This window comes from Semicossyphus pulcher, unplaced genomic scaffold (genome assembly GCF_022749685.1).
Source record: "Semicossyphus pulcher isolate SPU_LCO1_2020_fin unplaced genomic scaffold, fSemPul1.0.p SCAF_13, whole genome shotgun sequence".
Classification (NCBI taxonomy): domain Eukaryota; kingdom Metazoa; phylum Chordata; class Actinopteri; order Labriformes; family Labridae; genus Semicossyphus; species Semicossyphus pulcher.
Window position 1 is genome coordinate 28,062,354 of NW_027211637.1, and position 15,388 is coordinate 28,077,741.

The 15,388-nt window shown below is 42.5% G+C and overlaps 1 protein-coding gene across 2 annotated transcripts; it reads left to right on the plus strand.

The window, feature by feature from the left end:
* The first annotated feature begins 262 nt into the window (after positions 1–262).
* znf217 (zinc finger protein 217) lies at positions 263–7,316 on the plus strand. 2 transcript variants are annotated; one of them, XM_069660455.1, is made up of 6 exons: positions 263–346; positions 2,531–3,914; positions 4,094–4,201; positions 4,294–5,679; positions 5,798–5,922; positions 6,032–7,316. In XM_069660455.1, exons 2-5 carry the CDS (start codon positions 2,585–2,587, stop codon positions 5,908–5,910), a joined length of 2,937 nt encoding a protein of 978 aa, XP_069516556.1. In that variant the 5' UTR covers positions 263–346; positions 2,531–2,584; the 3' UTR covers positions 5,911–5,922; positions 6,032–7,316. The 2 variants fall into 2 exon arrangements, with proteins under 2 accessions (XP_069516556.1, XP_069516557.1); XM_069660456.1 differs by lacking the exon at positions 263–346 and adding an exon at positions 356–400.
* Positions 7,317–15,388: the final 8,072 nt, after the last annotated feature.

The following is a 15,388-nucleotide window of genomic DNA, read 5'->3' on the forward strand; positions in this document are numbered from 1 at the left end:
TCATTGTTGTATTAGTTACTAAATAATGTGCTCTAATCCCTTTCTGTTATTCGTGTCCACGTGACTGCCCTATGCGGTTTTTTGGGGGGGTTGCCGTGCACGCGCCCCATCTTCCCTTCCCCTGTGAGAGTCGTTGAGAGAGCGCGCGCCTCAGAACTCAACAGCTGCACAGTGAGGACTCGCCAAGTAGAACAAATATGATTCCATTTCAAACAATTGAATAGGTGAGCTGTCCACCAGCAACGCGTTGTGTGAAATGAAGAAGCAACTCGCACAAACAACCTCGCACACTGAGTTCAGTCGCTCGCACTGTCAGTGTCATTATTAATCCGGAAACTCTCAGTTGGTAGGTATTGTTTGGTGAGTTTCTACAGTTGAGTCGAGGTGGAGACAACAGAAGGTATAGTTTGCGAACGTTAGTGTCGTTAGTTTGAGTTCATGTCTTACCATAAAGTTTGCGAAGTTGGCGTTACAAGTTTTTTTGTTTTATAGCTTACTTAAACTGGCGTTAAACTAATCAATACGCGACAAAGTAAGTGCACAAGTATGATTAATGTTGATTTACGACAATCTGTTGTTTTACGAATAACTTTAGTTCCCGAAACGTGTTTCAATTCGTTAACTGAATTCTTATGATTCAAAGTAACCAGTTTTAACGCCTGAAACTTCGTCAACATGATTGATTTGTATCGTTAAAAAAAAGGAAACCAATTCCTCGTGCTCTTGATCATTATGCACTTATAGAAATGTAATAGCCATTCAGTTAAATAGCCAATGACTTTGATTAAGTTATTATGATTAACGTTTACGGTTACCTTATGAGCATCTTTTGGCTAACGTTTATGGCTTTAACGAGGGCTGTGGTTACTTGAATAACAAGGTGGCTAACGTTAACGCTGCCTCACACAAAGCATGCATGTGCTTTAAAGAAAAACACACTGGCTCATTATCGACAGTTTCTTGTGCTCACCTGGATCGAGTTAAAAAAAGTACTTTCAGGCCAAGTAATTATATCAAGTTAAACAATAAATAATAATTGGGTGCTATGTTTAGAATATTAAGTGATATTATTGAAGACAAAAGGGCTGATTTACTGGGAAATGACTAACAACTTACAGATTGGATTTCCCCTTTATCAACTGTCTTGCCTAGTTGCAACACTGTATGACTTAACATTAAATCATGTATCAGAGTACATTTAAAAAACACAGCTCTATTATGGATATTTTAATGTGATACAGCAGCTTCTATGTGTTTTACTGTTGCTCTTGCATTTGCAAGGGCAACAGTAAACCGTAATTAGGTGCCATGTTAGAAATGAAGTTATAGTATTGTGTAGGGATGCACGGTAATGGACTTTTTGCCGATATTTTCCAACCCTTTTTGCAGATTACCGATTTCAATACCGATATATTAGCCACATGTTTTTTTCCACCTAATTGCAGAGAACATCAAGCTTGATATCAGGCCTACTCTTATTGTAGTGGCCCACTGGCAGATGCAGAATTAAGATAATACGGTGCTTTTTAAAATGTACACATTCACTGGGCAATATGAGAAAAGTACTCAAACTTAGGTTATGTACAAAATGCCATATTTATTTGTATGTAAGGATGTTTAGGGAATCATCGAGCATTTAGGCAATGAGCAATTAAGGCGTTGTTTTATCTGCGGAAAACAACATACTGATAATATCATGCATCCCTAGTATTGTGAAGAATAGGGGTTATTGTCTGATAATTGATTACCAACTTACTACTGAGATTTGCCCTTTAGTAACTATATGTAAAACAATATAATTGGCATAATGTTGATTAATGTATTAGGGTTCATTTAAAACAATTTTGCAATATAGTAGGCTGCTATATGTTTTGCTGTTGTCACAGTCTTCACTTCCACTAACTCTAGCCTTAAGCCTTTGAACTTGCTCGTCCAGTCACTCCACTTTTCTGCCAGTCAAACTAACTTATCTCTCTCTTTATATAAGCAGTCCATTGCTCCAAGCTGGAAGAGCTACTATAACAAAACCACAAGGGGATAGTCCCATTTGTCACAAAACAATAGGAAAACAAACATTATACACCTGAAGCATGCTGTGTGAGTCAGTAATCCAGCTGTGGATTGTAGGCTAGAATTACATCGTAAACAAAGGTTAATATATTTCTTGGATATCTGGCTTTTGTTTAAAGCCCGTCCAAAAAAAGGTCTAACATTTACTCTCATTTAAAAAAAGAATGATGGTGTTAATTGTTCCCAAACTAAGTTTTATTTACATACTAAGGTATGCACACTAAGAATGGAATAAAATAATGCTTGTACTGTTTCTATATGTCGTATCAGTGGTCAGAGGAAATGACTTGTCTGAGCAGTTGATTGCTAAAAAGATATACTTCCTGTTTCAGTGTAAGGGAAGGCATTTCTCTCTGTGTGGTTTGTATTCTCAACTGATTTCATCTTAAGGAAGGTAGCAGCTACCTGATCCTGTTTAAATATTCAGCAGCTTCTAATCACTCTTTTCCATCGTTTACAGATTCCAAATATCCTCGGCAGTGTGGCAGCACTGTTGTTCCACATTTAGAGGACAATGCCGACTCACTCGCTGCTGCCGTTTGTGGAGAGCCCAGATGGCCTTGCCCAAGATATTCTTATTAGCAACAGTGCAAGCATCCCGGGGCCTGGCTCCAGCATGACGCCACACGCCACCTACTCTGAAAAGGCTGTGTTGCAACCAGGAGGAAGTGTACCCGTATCTTGTATGTTCTGTGACCACACTTTTACTCATCAGGATGAGCTGGGCCCTCATGTATTGACACAGCACCCCACCACTTTCTTTGAGCCGGCTGTGCTTCGAGTTGAAGCCGAGTTCAGGATCCCCGGAGAGAGACCCCGGCCCAAACTGAGCAGCCTCCCTGTTGAAGCAGAGGAGGTTCACAGCTGCATCGTGTGCGGTCAGGTTTCACAAGATGCCAGTGAGCTGGAGACCCACATGAGGAAGCACAAGGACTACTTTACTTACTGCTGTAATGTGTGTGGACGGCGGTTTAGAGAGCCGTGGTTCCTTAAGAACCACATGAAGATGCATGTAAAACCAGGCGTGAAGAGCAAGGCCCAGCAAGACCTGGAGACCCCCGTCACGGTCAATGATGTCGTCCAGGAGCCCGCTCCAGAACCTGTAGTCACTGTTTACAAAATGTGCATGGTGTGTGGGTTTTTCTTCCCTGACCATGCCAGTTTGGTTGAACATAGTAAAGTGCACAATCGAGAGGTGGAGCAGGGCAAAGATAAAGACAAGGAGAACAAAGATGGCACTACTGAATCCCCTTCAAAGCAGGAGACATTTCTTCACAGTCTAGGACTTCGGCCTTGCTCCACAGGACAAAGTTTACTACACGAGAGATCATCAAAATGGATTCCCCAGCTGGATCCCTTCAACACATATCAGGCCTGGCAACTCGCAACAAAGGGAAAGATAGCTGTCGGTCCGAATACTACAAAAGATCTCAGCCAGGAAGCAAGCACAGACAACGAAGAATGCGGCTCCGATAAGGAGGAGTTGAATAATATTTGGTCTGAGGGACAAGGAGACAAAGCTACGAAAGAGGTGCTCGGGAGAGAGCTCCGGTCTCAGCAGCAGGCTGCAGCAGAACACCCCCTACCACAGCGGCGGTCTCTGATGCAAAAAGATAAAGACAAAGAGAGGCCGACAACCTGTGAGGAATGTCAGAGGACCTTCAGGACCTACCACCAGTTAGTCCTCCACTCCAGGGTCCACAAGCGCGAGAGAGGAGGAGGGGAAGAGAGCCCAACTTCTTCTGTGGAGGGGAAGCTGTCAAGAGTGAACTCACTTGAGCATGTGGAGGACGGCTCTGAGGAGGGCTTCGAGGAGGCGGCTTTGACAGAAAACTTAGGCCCAGGTAAATGAAACTGCACATTCATGCTTTGCTCATACTGTCATGAATTGTTTACACAAACAACTCTGTTAGCAAGTGCTCCCTCTGCTGACAGGAGGGATAATTACACATGCCTGTTGTGATTTTGCTTTGTCCAAATCATTTCTGTGTATTTATTTATATATTTGTCTGTGTTTTTCAAGGGGAAGATGGTTTCGATCGCTCAAAAGTCCGATCAAAAGCCTGCAGCTACTGTGGAAAATCATTCCGATCAAGCTATTACCTCACAGTTCACCTGAGGACACATACAGGTACATTAAACACTTTTGGCTTGTGTGAATAATTTATAAATACGAGACTGCATACTTTAACTTTACCCACACTTTGTTTCTGTTTGTTTCAGGTGAAAAACCATTCAAGTGTGCTTACTGCGACTACGCCGCAGCCCAGAAAACGTCTCTGAAGTATCACCTGGATCGCCGTCACAAGGACAAACCTTACGTAGAAATTCCCAGCAGACCTGTTCCTTTAATGCCCTCGCCTAATGACCGGAAACATGGAACTGACAATGAAAATCCGGCTCCGAACAGATCCAAACTCTGGGTCCCTGCAGCCAGACCGAGCTCCACTGGAACACCAGAGGACATATTTGACAGCACAGGCAGCAAGCTGGGCAAACCACTCATCCAGATGAATGCTGAGTATGAGAAATTAATTGCTAAGTCTGCTTACTCCCCGATTGATGATGTGGTCGTAAAATGCCCCGTACCTGTTAACCTGAAGATGGAGAGGGAGGAGATAAAAGAGGACAACTCGGAGGCCCCATTAAATCTGTCCTTAAAAGTGTCTCTCTCCATCTCTGCCTGTGCAGAACCCAGAAGTGCATTAATTCCTATTGCGTGTTCGCTCTGTGCGTATAAAACCATGTACCCAGAGGTTCTGATCATGCACAAGAAGCTGACGCATAAAGAGAAGTCAGACTGTGCAAAAAAGAACGGATTAGGAGGTAGTGTGAAACAAAAGCGTTACACAGGTTGCCCTCCTGCGCTTGAAGGAAAAGATGTCCCCCCGCTTCCGATGATTGACAGGCGCCACCCTCGTCGGACAAAATCCCCGCCTCCTCAGCCTGCAAAACCACAAGAAAAGACGCCCGTTAACCAGCCTCAGGCTCCTAAGCGGTCCCCTCTCCATGCACCCGTACATGAGGTCCATCAGGAGAGCCAGCGTCATAAAATTGATGCGCATCCCAGTCAGGACTCCTCCAGGTTCACAGAGCTCATGAGGAAATCAAACACAAGTACCAAACATGTCCTGGACCGCGCAACCCCCCCAGACAGAGTGGGAATCGGTGAGCGGAGTTACCCGGCGAGAAGCGGCGTCATTTGGCACTCGGACGCCGCCCGACTCTGCCTGTCCAGCCGGTTCGGGAGCCTCCCCCAGATGGATTTCAGCGAACCTTCCAGCAAGAGGTTAAAGTATGTGGTACCGACAGGCAGGGAAGGTGACATTGGTGAGAAGCCTGGATTTAGAGGAGCACCAGGGGATGCCTCCAGCAGGCTGCTTATCTCAGGGAGGACGGTGAAAACCACCTCTCAGGGGCCGAGTACACCTACAGTTTCTGACACTTTGGCTCCGTTGAAGACAACAACTGCAGCTATCGGAGGACCTCTGGACTCTGAGTGGGGTATGATGAACCTTCTGCGCTCCTACACACCCAGCGACCTGGCTTCCCTCTACCACAGCACACCAGCCAACCCCAGCCATGGAGGCCTTACCAACCCAAGAGCAGGTACGTATTAGGCTAGCTTTCGGAGAGGTACATGCTGAAGTTCAGTCTTTAAATCAAACTACTTTATATCGGTATATTCTAAAAGTTTGTAGAGCTAACATTAAAGATTTCTTCTCAGGGGGCAGAACTGTGCTGTACCAACACTTGCCCACTCTGCCCAGCCTGCAGAGGAGAGACTCCTCGGGCCCTTTCTCTAACCAACGCTATGGGACCACTGACAAAAGTACCTAAAGCAGCACAAAGGTAAACTGTTGTAACACATGCAACCAAAGATTCCCTGAACAGAACCTTTACATTTACCTTTACCTGGTATTTGGTATAAATAATTCATTGATTTTTTTCTCCTCTTTAGATTTGATCCGTGCTGCTTCCTTATTTTGGAGAACCTCTTGGAAAATTACTTTAATAAACACATTTAAGAGAGACGGTCTGTGCTAAAAAAAAACCTGTCCAGGCTCCCTATTTAATTTTTTTTTCAGTCGAGGAAAATTCCTGCATAAACATTTCCTTTAGTGTAAATTTATTTTTTCTTTTTGATTAAAAACGTGCAGATCACCTCTCGTTAAATATATTATTCCACTGGTGTGCACTGTGGTATTTCTCCCCAGTCAAAGCTGTTACTTAATCCATATTTGACCCACACTAATGTGCAGATCTCTGTAAGTGTCTATGACACAACAGTAAAAATCGTATGTGGGGATAAAGAAAATATATATCCTTAAGCTTTCAGAACATAAAATTGTATTAAGTAAAAACGTATGAAATATAATTTGTGTGAGAAATTGCTGCTCGGTTCACTTCCCGTTGATTTCCAGGCGGCAGTTTAGCACCGTTTTATTTTCCTTTTCCGAAGCACTGAAGGGTGTGTGGGGGATTTTCTTTGGAATAACTTGACGGCTCCGGCCACAGTTAGAAGTCCCGCGTGTGTTGAAGTGGTCTACCTCATGTTGTGCTCTACACACTGTTATTTTTGTAAAGCTGCTGTAGCTATCATGTCAGCTGGGCCTCTGCACTGGAGACACATGTTTCGAGTTGGAGTCGAACTAGATGGACATGTGTTCGTCAGGCGCCACATTAAACGCAAACATCTGGTGACAGAAGAGCTGCTGCCGAGGCCGTATCGACCTGTTGCACATGATTGACTGTGACACAATTTTGGTTTTGGATTCCTTTGATATGCTTGGTATTTACGAGCCCAGTTTAAAACACAGAACAGATTTTGTGGATATAATTTGTCCTTTTGTTATAATCTGCTTTAGTGCCTCAGATCCATAAGCTGTACGATGTTCTGTCTGTGTATTAAACGCTCATGGCTGTATTATTTGGACTGCATGTTTGGTCACTATTCAGGAGTTTACTAATGTTGGGGCGTGAAAGTGTTACTGCTCTCGTTTGATTGTGTAGTTAAAAAAATCAAAAAGCAGCTCTGTTGATTGATTCCACACTGTGAACAGGAAGTCTCAGGTTTTCTCACATTTACGAGCTAATGAGTCTGTTTTGTGATTTAGTTCTGCCACTTTGAAAGCCTTGGGTTAAGTTATTTCTTTTTGTTGTTTGGTATTCACATTACATGTGTACTTATGTAAAAATGAAAATATTGTTTGAGATTTGTACGACACATTTCAATAATAAAGTGAGAGGCGAACAGCTCTGTGGTACTTGAATGATTCACCAAAAACTAAAGCCCCTTTCCCACTGGTTAAAAACCTGCAGACACTCTGCTTTTTAGCTTAGTGGGAAAGGCTACATTCGGCATTCAGACCCAGTCAAATGACTCTGCAGTAGACCTGGGTAAATATCGCCTCGGCTCTGATCGGTAATGATGGGAACACAAAACCCGCTAATCTCCGCCCCATTTCCGGTGCAATGCTGCCGCCCGTCTCCGTCCAACCTGCGCTCGACATCGGTCCAAATTTGTCTGCGCCAAGTTTGATAAACTGAATGAGTAATAGATACAACAAAGACCTAACCACCATAACATCTTCACTGGCCTCCATGCTGCTTATCAAAGAATGTAATGTAAGTTCCTTGTGCGTCCTATTTTTTACTAACTCTGGCACGTTTGTGACGCAGCGGAAAAGGAGTATACTTCACTGGCAATGGGAAAAGAGACAATCGGCATTTATTGGCGGGTCTTTCCGGGTCTGAAAACCCGCGTGGGGGTATTGGCTGCAGTTTGTGGTTCTAACATGCATTCATTGAGACAGGGATTTTCACTGTTGGTATATCAAAACCTGTTTTTCATTCCTACATTCCAGGTACAGGTACACATACCATTGGCTGAAACTGCATTTTATTTTGTTGCATCATAGCTTTTACACGTTTTTAAAATCACATTTATCCTTGTTTTGAGAGGATCCCTTTTAACTTCTGCGGACGTCGTCTTCCTGGGGTCTGTTAAAACACTGAAATGAGGCAAAATCTTTACAATAATAGTTAAAGAAAATAAATTATAATTTAACTATAAAAGGGGCTGCACAGTGGTGCAGAAGTTTATGGCACAAGGTCCCTAGTTTGAATCCAGGTTCAGATGAAGTGGGCCTTTCTGTGTGGAGTTTGCATGTTCTCCCTGTGCATGTGTGGGTTCCCTCCAGGTACTCCGGCTTCCTCCCACAGTCCAAAGACATGCTCGTTAGGATCATTGGTGACTCTAAAATTGCCCGTGAGTGTGAAAGGTTGTCTGTCTCTGTGTGTCAGCCCTGTGATTGACTGGCGATCAGTCCAGCACAATGACAGCTAAGATAGGCTCTAACCCTGAGCAGGATAAGTGGTATAGATAAAGGATGGATGCAACTATAAAAGAATTTCAGCTTTATTCTAAGTTGAATTTAAGATATTTGTTTAACTTGCACCAAATGAACTGAAAGAAGACAAATGTAGGAATAGAAATTTATTTTTTTGTATGTTGTTCGCATGTCCCAGTGTGAGGAAGCTCTCTACACGCTACAGGACAATACCCAAGGTGTTTTAAAAGCAGTGATTTAACTGTGTTCATAACATCTGGGGGCGCGTGGGGAGAGCACTTTTGCTGATGCTCATGCCTCTCCTCCTCATTTTAAAAACAATATTATGTGCATATATTATAATGTGCTGAGACCAAGAGAGAGATGGAGGTTCAAAGTGAGACCCAGTAGCCTGGTTTCTTTAAGTCGCTCCGAGGGGACGCCCTGCAATGACCAATTTAATTGCAGATTGTGGAGGAGAGTGGCTCCGGATCCCAAAAGCATAGATTAGGATTTGGATAAAGTCGGTATTAGATTGTTTTTACATGCAGAGACATCCATCTTTTCCTGCTCCTCATTTAAGATTTCAGTATAACATCAGTGGACTGTATTAAAGATGCCACTGCAGTAAAATGTGATTCACATTTCGGAGCATCTTCACTGCACAACTACAAACAATTAAGCAATATGCATCACCCTCGTACCTCCAATAAACATGAATAACGATTATAAATAATAAACTTTATGTAGCGCCTCTTAAAACTTAGTTTCAAAGTGCTTCACAAAAAAACAGAGCACATTTAAAAGCCCAAAGGATAAAACAAACTGAAAGCCATAAAAACTAAACTGAACCTGGAACACAAAGGGCGTAAAAAACAATAAAGCATCCGAATCATAAAAGAAATCACTGGAAAGCAGTTTTTAAAAACGGAAAGTTTCTAAAAGTGATTTAAAAGATGTCAGGTCATCACAAAATCTGAGGCGCCTGTCTGCAAAGGCTCGGTCACACTTGTGTTACAATTTAGACCTCAGAACAACCAGGAGAACATTTCATCCTTTGCAAAAAGAAAGAATGTTTTAATATTGTTTCGTATAAAATCTATTAATGTTAAATGTATATGAATTATATTCAACTGAAATAAAATATTGGTGTAGTGCAGTGGTTCCCAACCTGGGGTCCGGGCCCCCTTAGGAGGGCGCCAAAGATCATTGGGTTTACGTGAGGCTTTGTCTGCACTGAGGTTGACAAGATTAGATTTGCTAAATGTCAAATAAAATCATGAACAATTTGATAATCAAAAGTCTGTTTAACTATTAAGAAAAAATATATTCATCCATATATGCACACGTATGCACACAGATATATTTTAGACATACATGCATGCAGAAATGCCGACATCCACATATTTAAACTGAACTAAAAGGGGTGTTTATTATAATAACTAAAGATAACTTTGATTAACTGAAACGGCTGATTGGTGTCAATTTTTGCCAATAAAGATTTGGAATGAATCACTTCATTGTTTTGGTGTGTGTGTGTGTGTGTGTGTGTGTGTGTGTGTGTGGGCCTATCTTAGATACAAGCAGGGGGGGCTCCAAGGAAAAAAGGTTGGGAACCACTGGTGTACAGTAGATTCCCTTTCCCACCAATGACATGCATTGACCACTAGAGGGCAGTGTTTACAAAGTCTAGATTCCAGCCTTGTCAGATTCTTGTTTCAGAGCCTTGCATGCTCAGAGCAGCAGATCCATGTAGTGCAGTTAGTTTAGATAAATACAGGTTGTGAACACTACTACAGAACTGAAGGTGCAGGTGTGTTTACACAGGGTGACCTTAAAATATATGTTTGCTTGTTTTTAAAAAGTAAACCTCTTCACAGGACAGAAATGATTAAGACGGCTCTTTCTGGTTTGAATTTTACAGTAATACGTTTGCAGCACTCGTGGCCACACCCTGCTTCTGCATGTCACACAGGTGTTGTCTGTAATCAGCTGTCAAAGACAACACACCTGGTATGACATCACTGATAGCGGTGAGTTCAGAGCACTGCAGCAGCTCTTACTTCTCTCTCTGTGAGTCCTTAAAAAGCTCCCTGAGAGAAGTTTGCAAACATCTGCAACACACGAGCTCACTATCGTCTATAAACAGAGATGGCTGACAGAAGCCATCATGGCCGTGCATCCTGCAAACAACAAACTGCGAGGGACAATCTTCAGCACATTGAACACTTTAAACTTTGATTTTTTTTCTGCCCCTCCTCCCTTTTTGAGTAGACCACATCTGTTTGCTGTCTGTTCCCCTGGGCCAGCACTGTGTAATCTATTGCATTAGCTCACATTAGTGCATATCGCCCATGGGCCCTGGTAATCACAAACGCAAAATGAGCATTTCACTTAGCATCACCCTCATCTCTCCCCCCCCACACTGTGGCAAACTTAGTGCAAACGCGTGGCAGAGGAGGCAAGTCGACAACAGATTATGACATGCATCCCGTTACTCTCAATCCCCGTGTCCAGAGTGCTGCGAGGGGTTTCATGTCAGGAGTCCGTTTGCTAGGCGAAGATGCACTTTGAATTTCCCCTCTGTTTACTTCCTGTTCTGAGTGTTATTTCTTTGATTTCAGGGCCTCATAATATATTCGTATTTGTGCCTTTTTTTTTTTTTTTTGATGCAGAAATTTGTCCTGACCTCTACCTACGTCTGTATTCCTTGCAGATGAATGTAACTGCAGGGCTTCCTATTAAGATGCATCATTGCAGGGCTTAAAGAAACCTTAAATTAAAGAGTCAGGAGGACTTTAGCAGCTCACTTTAAGACAGAGAGACAACAGAAGTAGAATAAGTAATTTATTCTGAAATATAAAATGCAATAAAGTCCAAGTTGAAATAACACTAAATTAATGTCTTCCTTAATACTTTGATGCAGAAGGAGAGGGGATAGAATCATAACAAACGTTTTCTTTCTCTGCAAGATGCAGAAAACTATTTTATTGATGATTTAAACCTGATTATTTTAACCTAATCTTACTGTTTTATTCCCCTAAATCACACCTCATTGCAAGATCCAGAAAGTCCAAGTAAGTATCCATAATTTCATGCGAATTTACTTTATTATTTTTCTTACACACCTGAGGTCCTCACAGCTCCTGATCCAGTCCCTTCTACCACGTTAGGATTTGTGCGATTCATGCAGCGGCCACAATTCAACACACAGACTGCGTTTTATGCTTGCATTGTCATCCACTCATCTGTGTTTGGTTTTAGCAGGGGTTATGTTCAGTAGATTCATCTGATGTGTTCTCTCCACTACTATCTCCTCCCTCCCTCCTCATGAAGTAAACTCCATGTTTTCCTCCTTCCCCTTAAGTGCTCTCTCCTCTTATTTTTCAGGCCTTTCATCACTCATAATTGTTGCCTCCAGATTGTCAACTTGCATGAATTAGCAATTGGGCCAACAAAGCGGATACGGTCAATTGTTGAATATCCTGTCAGAATTTGAGGCAGAAAGTCTGCTCCGGCTGTGATTGCTCATCATCGTCACCCCATTCCTCTGAGGAAGAGGAGCAATGTAATGGTTCCCACAAAAACAGCCCCTGGCCCGAGGAGAGGGATTTGGGTGTCTGGAGACAACAGGGGCCATATGGAGCGGGCTGAGATAGCAAGGCACACGTACAGAATAATGGATGACGTGTCATGTTTCATGTTGCCGAGAAGCCGTCAAGAGACTTGGTTTGGGGAAATCAAAAGGCTCACCAACAGCAAAAGCGACTGTTGGACCATTTAGCAGTTTTTGTTTATTTTTATGTTGTGAAAGTGCTGAACATATAGCCTCAAGAATGTGCTGCTCTATTTCCACTGCCTGTGGTCTGCTGAGGTTGTTTGGAGGTGCACACACTGATGTCTCTGGTTTGTTGTTACTCTCAGGTTAATATGATGTGGACTACACTCCCAAAAACACAGATCTATATATGTCATCTGTGCAAGCAGCTGTTTCTGTCCTGTATTTACATCGAGTGCTTGTAGTCATAGTAGCCTTATGAAGATAAGAGCAAAGGAGGAAGTCAGAATAAAAAGTGATTCAATGTTGACTTATTTTGTAAAATATTAAAGTTACGTCATGAACGTAACAATTTACGTATGGAAGTGTTGCTACTTAAAGAGGGAGTGTTATGCTGCTTCACATTTTAAGACATATATATAATAGAATAGAATAGAATAGAATATCTTTTTTGTTGGATGTCCAGACTAAACGTGGGTGAAGTTTTAAATCTGTTGGTAAAAGTATGTTGGAGTAATCCCCAGGCTTCTCAGCTCAGTCTGCAGGCTGCTGTAACCACACTGCACTTTGTGACGTCACAAAGTGCAGCCTCAGCAGGCTTTGGAGAGCTGGCCAATCAGAAGAGAGCAGGCTTGTAGGGGCGGGGTTTCTTAAAGGGACAGAGCCGACTGAGTTGTTTCCGGGCACAGAGCACCAGTGTGAGAAAAATGTTTTTTTTAACTGGAAATTATGCTAAGCTACTCAACAGGTATCAGAGTGAAATATGAAGCTTGAAATCAGCCCCCCCCCCCCTTTAATTTTGTTTTTGGCCTTTTATGGCTTTATATAGAGAAGACTGGGATAGTGTCTGAAACAGGCAAAGAGAGAGTGGGGATGACATGCAGCAAAGGGCAGAGGGTGGGAGTCGAATCTGGGTCTATGAACTAAACACTGTCTGACCTGTATAACCTCAGATAATGTCTGAACTTTCACCTCTCCCCAGCATCATGTTTTTTTGACTGTACACATGCAAAATGAATGACCTGACATCTGCCTCAGTGTAAGCGCTAATTTGCAAATGCTAGCATGCTAACACGTTAAACTAAAACTATACAGTACTATATAGTGTTAGCGTGCTGATAAAAGTGTATGTCTTAGTGCACCTATGGGCCTTACTAGCCTGCTAGCATGTTGGTAGGCCTTGTCCAGACTCGTATGGATATTTTCTAAAATAGATATCCCCCCTGAGTTTATTTTGCCTTGTGAGTAGTTACTTAAATACACAACTAAAAATAAGCTCGATCAGAGCTAACAAAACGGAAACAAGCCGCTAGTCTGGCATTGTTGTCGTGTCTGGCACATGCTCATTACACAAAGCAACAATTAGCGTTCAACACAGAAAGTAAAGAGTTTGTGTCGAGAATATTCTGCAACACGAACAAAAAGCCAAGCGTCCGTGTTAGCATTTCTATTTTTGTGTATTAACTGTGCTGTTTTATTGTTGCACGTTTGCGCTGCATGCTTGTATAAAAGCTGCCGTATAAATAAAGTTATCTTTATAAACACCCGTGTGCATGTGAGAGGCCTCAGTCTTGCTCTAATTTCAGCTCATACAGAAACACATCATAAATATTTGGTAAATCTAAAAAATATAGTATTTATGAATCTTTCAGGAGGAGGTTTTTTTTCTCTCTGCTGTTGTGGAAATAAAAACTCCTCTTCCCAGATCTCTCCAGCCAGAGGGGCATACTGTATACTTAGCCCGCCCCGCTCACTCCCCACCCTCTCCTCCTATCTGCTCTACCTGCATGTGGAATAAGCCGAGCAGCTCACCTCTGTTTTTCTCCCGGTGTCAGAACTACACTTAAGTGCTGTTTCCGATACCCATGAGTAAGCCCCATAAAAGCTGCCCCATCGCCGCAGCGTTATTGTTTCTTGCGGATGATTGATTGATGGATGAGGGCTGACACTTCAATGAAGCCATTTTCACTGGCATCTCTATCCGATGATGTGCAGCGTATATTTTCCATCCACGCCTCATTGCTCGCCTGTGTCATTCCTGGAACTTCATTTACACCATGTTCCCTGAAGGACCTTTTTTAGCCCCATCTCCCTTTTTCTCTCCCCGGCTCCTCTTTTTATCTCCTCTTCTTTCCATGCCATAAAATAATGCTATTTCTCGTCGACTCTGGAGGGGCCTGGAATCATTTGCAGGGAATGATAAAACCAAAGGCATGGCGGGGTTATTTACAGGAAGTGTAACACTGACAGGGTCCCACTGTTCTGCTTTTTTCACTGTCAGATGCCAGGTCCACGCTGAGACAGGGCAGGGCTGTGATATACATTTCAAACACACGACCTCTGCTGCACGCACACGATCATTTCCTGTTATCTCACCAGCAGAATGGGGCCTTCCAGCTTCGCAGATTCGACCAAGATGTTGTCCAAACGTTCCCCGAAAAACCCCGTTAAAGAATATTAGTTTGGTGACAGTGTGATTGAGGTGCCTTCTCTGAGACAATCGGGCTGTTTTTGCTCATATGGGGAGCAGATGGTAAGCAGGCATCAGTGCGGCAGGCTTTCTGGGATGACAGCCATGAGATTCCCCCTCAGGTGCCATTGGAGCCCCTTTAGAAGGAGAGAGTGATTGGTAGGACATGGCACCTCCTAAGCAACTGTTTCTTCCTCACTTTCCCGTCTTACAGTTCTCATCAACAAGAGGCAGAGCAGTGAATATACCAACAGTGTCACCACAGACCATATGCACTCACTATTATGTAGTGTAGATCATATATGGAGCACAGCGTAATCATCATTCTTTAGATCATCGAAAAGAAATCTCTGGTTTGCTCCAAAATAATAAACTAGGTCTCATTTTGAACCCAACTATTTATCATTTATAAGCTGTATATAAACAACTAATCAATGGCTTATAACACACTATAATAGGCGTGAAAGGATGTGTATATTAATGTTTATCCACAAGTAAATCATCCCTTACAGCATCGATAACTGCTGTAAATACAGTTAATGAATGCTTGAAACACAGTATAATTATATACAATCATAAACCCTCAGAATGTAACCATAAAAGATCAAATGCAATAACATAAACAGTTTAGACATGCTGTACATGGAAACCCCAATCATTTTAAATCCTCACCGAAAACTATAAAGGATTTGTTCCTTATCGATTAACACGTATTTAAGACTTAATATAACGTTATAA

Excerpts from the sequence above, each read along its gene's own strand:
- znf217 (XM_069660455.1), top strand. The coding sequence starts at position 2,585 with ATGCCGACTCACTCGCTGCTGCCGTTTGTGGAGAGCCCAGATGGCCTT. Across the intron at positions 4,202-4,293 it reads TCACCTGAGGACACATACAG|GTGAAAAACCATTCAAGTGT; the intron begins GTACATTAAACA and ends TGTTTGTTTCAG. Across the intron at positions 5,680-5,797 it reads CCTTACCAACCCAAGAGCAG|GGGGCAGAACTGTGCTGTAC; the intron begins GTACGTATTAGG and ends ATTTCTTCTCAG.